The sequence below is a fragment of the Cydia strobilella genome, chromosome 22 (assembly GCF_947568885.1).
Source record: "Cydia strobilella chromosome 22, ilCydStro3.1, whole genome shotgun sequence".
Lineage (NCBI taxonomy): Eukaryota > Metazoa > Arthropoda > Insecta > Lepidoptera > Tortricidae > Cydia > Cydia strobilella.
The window spans coordinates 2,339,861-2,354,251 of NC_086062.1; the positions used below are offsets into that span (position 1 = coordinate 2,339,861).

General features: G+C 36.5%; 1 protein-coding gene across 6 annotated transcripts in view; it reads right to left on the reverse strand.

Annotated features, from left to right (window-relative positions):
* LOC134751532 (muscle calcium channel subunit alpha-1-like) overlaps positions 1 to 14,391 on the reverse strand; it is a 134,299-nt gene that overhangs the window by 54,821 nt on the left and 65,087 nt on the right. For all 6 annotated transcript variants that reach the window (XR_010128674.1, XM_063686967.1, XM_063686968.1 and 3 more), the window contains exon 3: positions 1,866 to 2,086. Coding sequence is in view for 5 of the 6 variants with exons in the window: in XM_063686967.1 (XP_063543037.1) it covers positions 1,866 to 2,080 (215 nt within the window). In the remaining variant the exon portion in view is untranslated. The remainder of the gene's footprint in view (positions 1 to 1,865; positions 2,087 to 14,391) is intronic.

Genomic DNA, 14,391 nt, shown 5'->3' on the forward strand with positions numbered 1-14,391 from the left:
CGAATATCAACGCCTCTTAGTAAAACATGATCATATAAGGAGATTTTTCCCCTTCTGGCTCAGGGAACCGCCTTTAAAAAAACAGCGTGTATACGTTACGTGTTCTGCAAATGAAAAAAGGAAACTCTCTTGACGACCTATAATAAAACATTATTATATGAACGTACAAAACACACGCCCAAAAATTTACCGGCGACAACAGAAAGGCATTACGTGAGCTAATAAAACCTGCACCTCTGGGGCATTGTGGGGCAACATGCGCCAAAACGTGGGATTAAATATATGGGTTCCTTGGGGTCAAGGTGTATATCCACATACTGGAAGTTTTTATATTCAAAATAGGTGCCAAACAATCATACGGCCCGCGTGATGAGCCTATGGACATCTGCACCTCCAAGTAATAGTAAAGTGCCCATAACGCAGCATTACTCTCTCTCTTATTTAAAACTAATTCAAATTCAATTAAAAGGTATTATGAATTTACAATATGTTTATTGTTTGATATTGCGCGGTATGCGTTAAGAATTGTACAATTTGAATACCTACTGCACCAACCATACAATAAGTTAAATGTGTTTCAAGATAGCCTGATTCAATTATCATAATAACCCCTCTCTCTCTCGGCTCCCGCGACCCTAAAGGCTTTATAAGCAGACGGATCTTCATAAAACACCAAACCAACTCCGATTTATCCGATATCATTTTCGTCCCTTATGACATAATATGCTATTTAAAGCCCATGTGCCCGATTGTTGCGGATTGCGGCCGCAAATATGATTGTTTACTTAGCGCTGGTGGCCGGTTGAGCACCGGCACGGATAAACGGCTTAAATATTGTGGTTTCGAACGCATATTGGGCTAAAAGTGCTAATTGTTTTTCCGTTTCCGTATCAACGAATAATTTAGCTACTTAGTTGACACAATTTTAGCTCTTTTTGTATTATATGGACTGTTCAATTAAAAATCATGTGTTCATTGTATTATGGATATGTGCTTTCTTTACCAGTGTATGGCGTTATGCTGTGGGGATACAGTCTGTTGAGGCAGTCCATATTTATGTTTTACAACTACTAACTATATACCAATTTAAAAAGTGTAACGAAAAAAGAATAAGAGTAAATTTTCTCTGTAATAGATTACATCTAGATTCATTAATAAAATGACTAGGCATTTAAAACCATTAGAGGCTGAAAATATAATTGTTTACTTAGCGCGGGTGGTCGTTTCAGCTCCGCGGATAAACGGCTTAAATATTGTGGATTCGAACGCATATTGCGCTAAAAGTGCTAATTGCTTTTCCGTTTTGCAATAGTAATTAGTCATTTGTATCAACTAGTAATTTAGTTACTCAGTTGACACAATTTTAGCTGTGGTAATGACCGATAAATTTAATATTGTGCGCACTGAATTAAGGTTATGTGTATTCTTTGCTTGTGTATGGCGTCATGCTGTGGAGAAACTGAACATGATTACATGACGTTAAATTACGCATAGTCCATTTTCAGTGCTAACTCTACCTTTGTAAAAAGTGAAAGAGAAAAGAATAAGAATTATTTTTTCTGACGGTCATCGTTTTGGCCTAGATTCTTTATCGTGTTGCATAATAATCCAAAAACTGTCTAGTTCGTAACAATATAACCAACAGCCCAGTGATTGACCCTAATTAGATGGAAACCGACAATAAAAACAGGGCTCAAAGATTAATTATCTGAGTACAAATATTTTCAACCCTTTGAATGCCACGCCTATCGTGCGCGGCGCCTCATCTTGAACCTTATCGGAATGCATGAGGGTTGATATTGGGCTGAAGCCGCGCGTTGGCGGTTGCATGGTTAACTATTAATTAAAAAAATTGAAAAGGATACTTCCACTCAACAATGTCGATGCAGACCTTCCTAATCGGGTTTTTGAGTGTGAGACAGAAGAGCGCACGTTTCGGCCTCTCCTGCAGGACTTTAGGCCCCCGGCGGGCGGTCTTGCGGGGCGCGGGGACCGGGATCAGAGGCCCGTCCGGCTCGGGAGGATCCGCCGGGGTCCCGGCAGGGGCCGCCGGGATCTGCTCCGGTTCTGGGGCGCTCATGGTTGCCTGGAAAGGAAGATTATTAAGATAATTAAGAAAATATTGGTATAAAATCGGCAAGTGACTAACGATTTATTTAACACACGATTAAAGGTAACACGAGTATGAGAATGTGTTTTTGTGAGTGAACCAAAAAAATGAAATTACAGCAACGTTAGAGATATATTTGTGAGAGTGTTATGTTGGTAATTGTATTTAATTATGAGTAGTAATGAACTGTCTTAATTTATATGTAGTAATGTGTATTAAATAGAGTTTCTTTGAAAAGGGGATAGTTTCGAAATTTTTCAATATATAAACTAGACTAAAATCATTTTCATCATTTTGGCATCCTGTCGCCCTATGCTGAGCATATGCCTCTCTTCGTGTACGGCACTTATACATATAAACATTTGTAACCTTAAATTTTTAAATCTCATTATTGTTTGCAATCGGTATCGAAAATAATTATTATGTTTATATATTGTATATATATCCGAAGTTGTCCCAATGTTGCCCAAATTTCTGGTCCTCTCGATCCTTTCACGCGAACCTAAATGTAGGCACAAGCGGTCTAAAATTATAGGTGAACTTTCTAAATTTATACGTACTATAGTTATTTCCAATCGTGCGTGTGAGTTAATAATAAATATGACCTGACCCCCTTTATGAATACATTATGACGTCAAAGACATTTAAAATTGAAGTTTATGAGAGAGCCATTAGCTGAATGTCCATTACAAAATATATGTATTCCTGTGAAAATTATAAAAACGGTGCTTACTTGCCTGAAAGATGCTTCAATAAGATACGAGTATTACGGTTATGTGCGTTCTGTTCATGACTATGGAACTCTGCTATGGGGAAATATGTCGGGTCTAATAAAAAAATTAGATAAAATAATTCAATACGTTTTATATAAAATTCTTGAAACTATAACATTGAGGACCTGAAATTTACCTATAGCACTAATCTTACATATAATTGATCAATATCAAAATACACGCGAAATACTTGTTGTTAAAGTCAATAATTATGAACAAAGTACATAAATGGCGTGTGGAATTATCGCTACAGTGTTAATGAATAAAGTGTATGTAAAGAAAGGGAGCCTATTTCTGCCAACAAACTGTTATACAGTTTGGCGGAGGTTGTGCCTATTTGAAAATATATGTATATGTGTATGTATGTGTGTGTGTGTGTAATTTGTGTGTATGTTGTGTGTGTTTGTAATATGTGTATATGTATGCTGTTTCCATGAATAAATGTTTTTTTTATTGTTTTATTGTAAGTAGCCATTCACAACGACACGTAAGGTAATTATTTTGTTAACAAACTAAGAAATGGCAATGTTTTATTTACACTTTCACTCTATATTCCGAATATGCTTTTCTTGCCAATAAAAAAGAAAATAAAATGGTTTAATGCCACAAAAAAAACAACAGGCGTTTTAACTTAAATTACTTTACTATTATATTTAAGAAGTTAATTTCGGCATCGAGATAATGTCACTGTAATTAAGTAGGTAATTATAATTTTCATCTTGTATTAGCACAGGTTCAGCGATTCAGTAGATATAATAATGTTATTTGGCTTTAGGGCCGATACAGACGATACTATCTTTTTATACAAGCGTACGCGTATGCGCGTGTAATAGATAAAATGTAGGGAAAAGTAACGCGCGTGTAAGCGTGTAAAAACCAAATATAGGCAAATGTAATGCGCTTGTAAGCGCATAAAAACCAAATGTAGGGAAATGTAACGCGCGTGTCAAGCTCGTAACGCCGAAACGACCGTATACGCGCAAAAAAATACGCTAGTCTAAAACCGCCTTTAAAATAACGAATGTGACATTGCATCTATCTCAGAATGATAACATCTGTGCCAATATCTGATATATTATAAACTAAAGTAAATAAATAACATCACAGGGACACGTCGGGAAGTTTATATAACGCGAGCGGTGAGATGATCGACTGCGACTCGTGTCAGAAAGTCTGGATCTGGATATGTAATTCTAGTGTCGTAGTGTGTGTAGTGTAGTGTGTGTGTGTATGTATTCTAGTGTCTGTAATTCTTCATTACGAGGAGCTTCGTTCGGAGCTATTTTTTTTATAGTTTTAAGTTTTCAAAACTAAAGGTGAATATTCTGAAGAAATAGGTTTTGTTTTTGTTAAATGATTGTAGTTTTAATTTTTAATAACATTTGTATCTACGTTTATGTTTTTTTTGACGACCGGTCTGGCCTAGTGGGTCTCTGCCTGTGAAGCCGATGGTCCTGGGTAAGGGCATTTATTTGTGTGATGAGCACAGATATTTGTTCCTGAGTCATGGGTGTTTTCGATGTATTTAGGTATTTATAAATATTTATATATTATATAAATCGTTGTCTGAGTACCCACAACACAAGCCTTCTTGAGCTTATCGTGGGGCATAATCAATTTGTGTAAAAAATGTCCTGTAATAATTTTTTATTTTGTAAAAAAATATTTCCGAAACAATTTTGTCAACGTATTCTCTGAGCCAGCCTGTAGGTATAGCGCGACCATCTTTAGCACGCAGATGCACACAAATACTCGTAAGCCAGTAAATCTAATATAATATTCCTATGATCTTGCTCAGTTGGCGACTGGCGTAAATCAAAATAGTTTATTCGAAAAAACTGAGAGCAGATGGAGGAATGGCGATCAGAATATTATACGTATTGCCTATTCATACCAAACAGACTTAAAACAGTAGCCCCCTTAAGGGGCCCACTGACTATCAGTTCGCCGGACGATATCAGTCTGTCAGTTGTTCGGAACTGTCAAATTTTTGTTCTAACTGACAGGCCGATATCGTCCGGCGGACTGGTAGTTAGTGGGCCCCTTATTCATATAACTTTTCAAACCTCAATTAGTATTTTTTATAATTTATCCCTTTCATACAAATACAATAACAATGACAGATTAAGACAAACGAATAATAGCAAATTCAGGCTTTTAGCGCGTTTATTAATATTGTAGTACTACCTTTATTTAGGAACTTGTTGAACCCACCCACAAGCCAATTCGAGTTTTAGTTATTTGATCTGTTTCCGATATGATACTGAACTGTCAGTGTCAAAAGTGACATTTCTTCAACCATAAACGTCACTTTTGATACTGACAGATCAGTATCATATCGGAAACAGATCGAATTTATTTAGAAAGCATTAAAAAAAGCGAAAAGATTATTAGAGCCGAGTTAAGCGTGAGAATAGTAAATTCATACTCGATTGAACCAGATTAAAATGAATACTCAGAGCCTATATATCTCGAATCATATTAGGTTAAATCTGTATTGTTAGCAACATTGTTTGTGAGGATCATTATTTATTAATAGCTTATATTTTGATCATTTTTACTTTTACGATTAGCTAAAAAAAAAGAGTATCAGTTGACCCTTACTTTGTCACTGGTTCCCGCCATCTTGAATTGTTATTAAAAGGCGGGTACACTGTGACAAGGGGCAGTTCGTGGACAGACGAGTTACAGTGTAGACGTGTTGGAATATTTATTGTAAATTGGTTGTTGGTAGCGAACGAATAAAGTTAAAATATTGGTACAAGTATTAGTCTTCATCATCAACCCGGTGGTAACCTAACAGTATGTATTATTATGAGGTCAATTTTATTAATGTATCATCTTGGCAACCCATACAAAATGATAATCTAGTAATCTAGATTTATCCTAAATCCATTCGCTTGGACACTTAATTTTGATAATAATTGTTGATGTAGGTATTACATTTTTTTGTTTGTATGTAAATTCAATGTTGACGTGTCAAAGTGCCCCTGTATCCTATTGCTGAATAAAAGTTGAAGTTTGCTCTAACAATAATAATCACTACCTTATGTTTCAGTTCATATTTTTTATGCCAAGGTCACAATTGAATTACTGTTCTAAAAGCTACGCTGCGACTGAAAGGCAAATTTTCCATTAGACATAAAATATGAACCATTGAACTCCAAAACGGCCGGAATGATTATGTAAATTCAACTCTACTAACGTATTTTTATGGCTCGTATTGCCTTGGCCATTTTAGGTATGATAGCGCGATGCTCAAAACATAACTTTGTAGTAATTTCGTAATGTTTTTGGGATCAGAGTTATATTTGAAATAGAAGGAGGAACCGGGACCCCAAGGATATAAAATAAATAAATATTACCTATAGAGAGAAAGAAAGAAAGAAAGGAAATATATTTTTTAGAGGAACGTAGTTGGGTGAGAAAAAGTACCGTTGACGGGTAGACTTAGACTGATTTATTAAACCATAATCAAGTGTTTTATACATCTCTAATCTACGGCGGTACAGACATTATCTTAATCGAATCAGCGCGTGCTCTAACCTATACTAAGTTATCGACACGCGCCGATAATATTTTGCTAACCGCCATATATTTATTTACGTCAAACCAAACCAGTTAATTACATAAAAGACATAGATGTGATGAACGTTAAAAAGGACCCCACTCAGCGTAATGCTACGGCAAGCCGCAGCGCTGATTTACAGTGGGGACCTAACTTATAATTAACTTAAAGTTTAGGAATATATACAGACAAAAATTAAATTAAATAACACATAGAGGAAAAAAATAAAATAAAGATGACAATTATAAGCCTACCGCCATAAAACATAACACAAATTATGAAACGAAACATTCTGGTGGGGACGATGTATAAATTATAGCCCAAATTAATGAAGTCCCACAGTAAGCTCAATAAGGCTTGTGTTGTGGGTACTTAAACAACGATTAATGTAATATATAAATATTAATAAATACCTAAATATATCGAAAACACCCATGACTTAGGAACAAATATGTGTGCTCATAACACCAATAAATGGCCTTACCAGGATTTGAAACAGGTACCTTCGGCTTCATAGGCAGAGTCACTACCCACTAGGCCAGACCGTTCGTCAAATATTATGCATATAATATGGACAATTTGGTTAGGATAATTATGAGAGCACTAAGGATGTCACGAGTTATACATATATAATATCGTCCGAAATAAATGATTTATTTTTTTATGAATTTTTATTTTTTTAGCCTAAATACGTATGTGCATTATCGACGTTCAACTATAATAACAACTTATCGAACTTAAAATGAGCTTCATTATCCTCAATTTCTCGATATTCTGATTGTCTGAGTCAGCAAAACTCAAATGCTCTCTAAAAATATATTTTCCGTGAAACGGACCGCTTAAAAGCTTCCGACCCGGTACCGGGAACATTAGCACAGAATAAATAATAATACTACCGTACAGAAGGACACTTCCTACAAACGCGAAGTTTGACAGCGGTTCAGGGGGTCGAACCATGATGTCCCCTTCTAATATATGGCACTATCCCTTTCGGCTATTTAGGTTTGTCAAAATTCAGGTCATTATCTTATGTGTGGTCGTGCAGCTCAGTATGACATTAATTGCGAACTGGTTTAAAAATATTTGCTAACCTTAAGTTGCTGACCAAGTATTCATTTTGGCTGACCAAATATATATTTTTGTTCATCAAAATAGTAATATTTCGCAGATCGATTGAATGACACCCAATAAATAATAATAAAAATAATTCAGCCTATATACGTCCCACGGCTGGGCACAGGCCTCCTCTCATGCGCGAGAGGGCTTGGGCTATAGTCCCCACGCTAGCCCAATGCGGATTGGGGACTTCACATACACCTTTGAATTTCTTCGCAGATGTATGCAGGTTTCCTCACGATGTTTTCCTTCACCTAAATGCAAGTGGTAAATATCGAATGCTATTTAGTACATAAGTTCCGAAAAAATCATTGGTACGAGCCAGGATTTGTACCCGCGACCTCCGGATTGAAAGTCGGACGTCATATCCACACGACCCTCACCTTTAAACCACTGAATCATCGGGCATCAGGTCACGCTGCTGTGAACTACATTGTGCAATAAACCTTTGGCTGTTTCTGCGTAGTTCGTGGTTCCCGTAATGCTGTGGTTACACTGGCGTAAGCGTAACTGATTTTTATCTACTCAAAACAGTAGAACTTGATGCCTTATGATGCCTTAAAACGTTTTGTAACTGTATATTTTATGCCCAGTAATGATTAAATCAATAAAATATTTTTATTAATGTTTAATTGGGAGGAAATGTGTAAAATGTTATTTTTATGTGTTAATGACTGCATGCTGCATGTGTTAATGGCTGCTCCACGATACATCTTCTTTATTTTTACGAGTTATCGTACAGGATGAAATGACGCAAATTGTACCTGTCCCGGGGACTCCAGGGCATATAGAGTTCGTATTTGGAATAATTACTACGCCTTCGCCTTCACCTGTAAGCCCCTGAGGAGTCGGTCACAGGTCACGCCATCGCTATGAAAAAATACATATGTAAAAACGCTAGGCTACAAAACTTCGGGGTTTCCGTAGTGCTGTGGTTACACTGGTGTAACAGGGTGGCTCAAAAACACGTTGACATTTTTTTTAGTGCGGTATATTGTTGAACGTCTGTGGTTGTGTATCAGAACAAAAAGATACTCTTTTTGAGGTTATACGTTTTGTTTTAGTTCAAGTATTGTAGTTTTAATTTTAATGTCATTTTGTAAAAGACGTGTAGTTAAGGGGCAAAATCAAATGTGCTTATTTATAGCGTATGATGACCCGAGATCATAAAAAATGCAGCGTTATTTTAAACACGCAAAAGGCACCATCTGAAATGTCATCATCATCATGTCAGCCGAAACACATCCACTGCTGGACATGGGCGGGATCAATTCATAATAAACTAAATTTGCATTTGCCGCCGGTCTGTAGGTATCCAGCTTTACCGGTAATGGTGATTAACTCTGATTGAGTTTTTACGATTCAATAAAAGCTATCGGCGTTTCCACCGAGCTGTGAGTTGCGGTGAGATACGAGTATCGAGTGAATATATAAATATACATATTCGCGGTGAATAATCTCTGTATCTCTGGTTTTTACAGGCGTTCATTCAACTTGTTGTGTTGAACAGTAAGTATGTGTGAGGCTGTGAGTCAAATTTTGGAAGTTAAAATAGAACCAGTTCCTGATGTTCGATTGGGCTCAGGCTTAAATTTGGTATACCGCGTTTTCGCTGGCGCCACTTGAAGGGTTATGAAAAGCTGGCGAGAAGCAATACTATGATGATGTTGCTAGTTTTTAATTTATGACGATCGTCATGTGCATTGTTATAATTTTGGCTTATTAGGCAAATTTGTACTGTAATTTATATCATGAAATACTTACTTACCCTTACTTACTTGTCTGGCGCGATGACTCAAAATGAGTGTTGGCCTCCAACACAAGAGCAAGCCCCTTTGCCATCATTAAATAAAATGAGGAGTGTCTTTTCAAAAGGGCTTATTTCTCTATAAAATCCATACAAAAATAAACCCTTTAACCCTACTTAAAGGGTTTATTTTTGTATGGATTTCATAGAAAAATAAGCCCTTTTGAAAAACCACTCCTCAAATAATCTACTTAATCTTATCATCGAGGTGATCTAATGATCTTACTGTTTGACTTCTGTTAACTGTTAAATAGCTAATGTAACTCATAGCTTATTATTTTTTTCCCTCAAAAAATACTTATTATTGATGATAAAATGACCACCAACTGAGCGGAAGCTGACGTTCACGCTTCAAGATATTCCCCTTTTTAGCTTTTTACAATTATCGTCGGGAAGAACTAGGTCATAAAAACCTTTTACAGACTCGCGACCGCGACCTACTTAAAGTGAAAACCACAACAGAGTTAAAACAGCATTATCGGTTAAACCTATAAATACCCGTTTACATTATCCCATAGCCATTCAACGGACGGGAATAGCTCAAACAATATTGTGATATCATTGCTCTATATAAAGACATACTGGGTTGCGCAAACATATATGTAGTTACAATTGGATTCATCCCGATTGCGAAATAATATGATACCTAGTTAGTTTTGCTTTCGACTTCGTTCGCGGGAAATTCCTTGATGACTTTACATTCCTATTACCTATTAAGGATGACTCACGTTAGACCGGGCCATGTCCGGGCCTGAGCTTCCAACGCTTCGTTTTCTATGGAAAGCACCACGTGATCACCTGTCATGTCATAGAAAAGTAAGCGCCGGAAGCTCCGGCCCGGACATGGCCCGGTCGTGTCATCCTTTAGTGTGTAAAATCAAACACATTAATTTGTGACCCACCATACTTAAAACGTTTATACAGTGTGCCATAAAATAATCATAATATTTTTACGTGTTAATGTGAATGTGAATTTGTGAAAATGTTTCACAGTAGGTCAGGATGCAAGATGTTTGATAGTACCTATGAGTGTAAATTTTACTAGAGATGCCCCGAATAGTGGTTTTGGCGGAATACTGAATACCGAATATTCGGCCCCTCTCTCGGCCGAAACGCTGAATATTCGGCATGACATGCGAACATTTTGAGTCACAAATATTATGAAAACTGTTCGCCAACAAAGCAACGTTTGCTAAGATAGATTTTTTGGTTGAACAGAATTAATGAACTTAGTTAGTCAATCAAATCAGACCTTTGATAGAAATAAAATATTTTGTAATCAACAAATGCTCAAAAAAGGGTCTTCGTATTTAACAACTTTCCAAGAATAGGTACATTATAAATATTAAATATACCTAGTTTTTGGTTATTTTTATTGCGTAATTTTTCTTTTTAGGTAGGTGTGCAACACATATTCGCTATTCGGCCGAATAGTAAGCAACATTGGGCCAAATACCGAATATTAGGCAAGTGGCCGAATAGGCCGAATACCGAATAGTTGGCTAATATTGGTGGCATCTTCAAATTTAACCCTTTATCCCTTTTGGCAAATTGGGTTACATTCTTGGGAAGTCACCTTTGAAATAGGGCACATTTTCGAAGTAGGTCACTTTACGCAGGTAATTTTCATAATAGAATAGAATAGAATATATTTTATTTGTAGTAATTGTACATCGTCAAATTCAAAAAATATTTACAATTAGAAGAACAAGGTTTAAATAATATATTTGGGTTAATAAGGTTAACAAATAATAGTCAAATCGGCGATGGTACAGTCGCCATCAGATATATCGGAGCGGCCGAAGTGCTCACAAATATCTGAACACGCCTCTATTGTCAAGGCGTTAGAGTGCGTGTTGAGATATTTTTGAGCACCTCGGCCGCTCCGATATATCTGATGGCGACTGTACGAGTATATCACTCGTTTCTAGGTTAAAAGCATTCACGGTGCATTACATGCAAATCCGTGGAATGCATATTCTGGAGTTTAAGCAAGGAATGCAATATGCAAGATGCTAGATTTTAAATTTAAATTCTTGTAGATATAAAGCGGATTTTGTATTAAGAGTGTGGCTTGCTTTACGACAAGGCAGAACAGAATATAGCATAATTATATTAATTATAAAAGGCAATTGTGCAATCCATACTAATATTATAAATGCGAAAGTATGTCTGTCTGTCTGTCTGTTACCTCTTCACGCTCAAACCGCTGAACCGATTTTGTTGAAATTTTGAGTCCCGGGGAAGGACATAGGATCCGATATTTAGTAAACTGGATAAGTTTTTGATCGAAGAACTTTTTGATCTGGTGCCATCGTCTCGTTTCTATCACCGCACCTCCCGCCAAAGGAGCAAAGCTCATCCTCACTTCTTAGACACATGGCACACCATGAATAAGCGGGCATCCCGCTCGTTTCTTCCCAGAACGTGCAGAATGTGGAATGAGTTGCCTCCTGAGGTATTTCCTTTGTGCTACGACATGGGATTCTTCAAGAAGCGGGTATTTAGGGTTCTCAAGGGTCGGCAATGCTTAAGTGGCTCCTGTGATGTTGCTTACGTCCATGGGCGACGATGACTGCTTCCCATCAGGCGGCTCGTCTGCTCGTTTGCTGAACATCACATAAAAAAAAAAAAAAAAAAAAAAAAAAAAGTGAAGCGATATTTAGTAAACTGGAAGACTGGAATTGCTGATGAAGACCATAATATTATAATGGCATTTTAAACTGCTTTGCGAAGTCAGCCTTTTGTTAGAGGAAATTATTTACTCCGCTCCGGACATAGCTTTGCAGCAACCTTCATATATCGTTATGGACGCTATTATGCAATATGCAGCGAATTGATTTTACACACGGTGCATGCATGACTGCATTTAGAATAGCATCGGCAAAAGTTTCAAACATGTCCCCAATATCCTATGCAGTTTATTGGTTTTGCTTACCTATAGACTTATGTTTGCACGCTATTTTGATTTGAAATCCAATATTCTTCTACCGTTCTACCGATTTTAGGGTTCCGTAGTCAACTAGGAACCCGTATAGTTTCGCCATGTCCGTCCGTGATCGTCAGTGCTAGAAAGCTGTAATTTAGCATGTATATACATACTCGTAAATCATGGATGGCTACAGAACGGTAAAATAAAAACTATAAAAATATATTTTTTCAGGGTAAATCAAATATTTATGATGTAGGAGGCAAACGAGCAGACAGATTACCAGATAGCAATCACCGTCGCCCATGAACACCTGAAACACCAGGGGTTACAAGTGCGTGGGCGGTATTCGTAGTAATCAATGAAATATAATATTAAATTGTCAATTGACAGGTCAAACTAAAATTAATTTAGTCTTAAGTAATATTGTTAACATGTTTTTTTGTTAATTTGACAGCGAGTACGACATTGACATGATTAATAGGCACGAGTTTACTGATTTTAACATGAAATTAAACGCTATAATTTGTTTCCCTTCAACTCCCAAAACTTCATCAAAGTAAACATCCTTTCACAGTTATTCCGTACAATATTTACTATAACACGAAAAATTTAATTTAACCTATTTACCTACAAAAAATACGTATTGTTTTATCATCTCTACGGGTAGGAGGTATGTCTCGAAGTTATCTATTAACAAATCTATAACCCGAAGAAGATCATGTGATTGTAGTCTTCATTTTTGTATGGATGATTACCTCTCTTCTCTTATAGGAATTTTTCATCGTTTTATATTTTAACTCGAAACGATTTTACGACGAACCAAAGCCTATAAAAACCTCTCCACGTCGATACCCTCAACAAAACTCGTTAGAACGAAGCTTTTGGCGTTTCCCTTGAGATTCGTGCTATCGAGGTTCCACTGTATTGGCTAGTATACTCGTACCTAGACTAGACTAGACTACATCCAATTTATAACTAGGTGTGTCTGTTTAATCTTCTGTGCACTGACCTGGGTTCACATCAAAGCAAATCTGTGCGTTTACAATTTAGATACAATCTTTTGAAAGCTGAAACACTTTAAAGAACCTTTGAAAGGGGTACTTAATTTCAACTTTGGCTATCTAAATATAGAACCCAATTTTCACTGTTAATTTGTGTTGAAATAGCTATTTTTGTGTTCGTCCAATGATAAAGTATAGTTTGATTTATTAGTCAGGGGTTGTTTTCAGTTGATTTATGATTCTTTGTGTGTGTCATTGATAATTATTAATGGTGAAGGCATATTAAATGTGGGTAAAGTAAAACTATATTGGAAGTAAATAAAAACAAATGACTAAAAATAAAACGTTATTTATAAACGCTTGAATCCTCAATTATTTAGATATTAATCGCTTGTTTTTATCTGTCATTTAGACTTATAAATTTGTTACAAAAGAATGAACCATAAATTAGCTTATTGGTGCTTGCAAAGTTTTATGAATAAGGTGGTTATAAGTGTGGCAGATAATTTTACAGTACATATGGTGCTACTTTCTCGCACTAGTGCGTAAAAGAGCACTTTTAGTGCATATGTCGAAAGTTTAAAGGGCGAAAAGGTAATTCGCAACTCGTGTTTTAATTTATCGCCACTCGTTTCGAATTTGTATCGTAAATAACTATTAGCACGTTGTTCAGTCACCTGCAATCTGCAATAGTATTGTTAGACTTTTGCCGCAAAAATATGTGACGCGCTCTTATCTTACGTGTCAGATTTTTGCGACATTTGTTGTGTAACATATTATTGCAGGTGACTGTTCAATTCTTCGATTGTTTTTGGTCAATATTTAAGTAATTACAGCTGACTGTAATGGTGGGTGTACAGTGTTGTACACACTAGTCGGATCGAAAACCTCACGCCGAGACTCTCGGCAGAAATTCGAAAAAGAGCGAGACTAGATGAGTAAGAGCGAGACGAGAAGGAAGCAGGGGGTCGATTTTTGAATTTCGAGCGATCGATTTCGTCACTCGAAAATCTGTGGAAAATGGCGAAATGCTATTTTTTTTAATACGAGCGATAGAAATTGAAAATCTAGTGGTATTGACGGC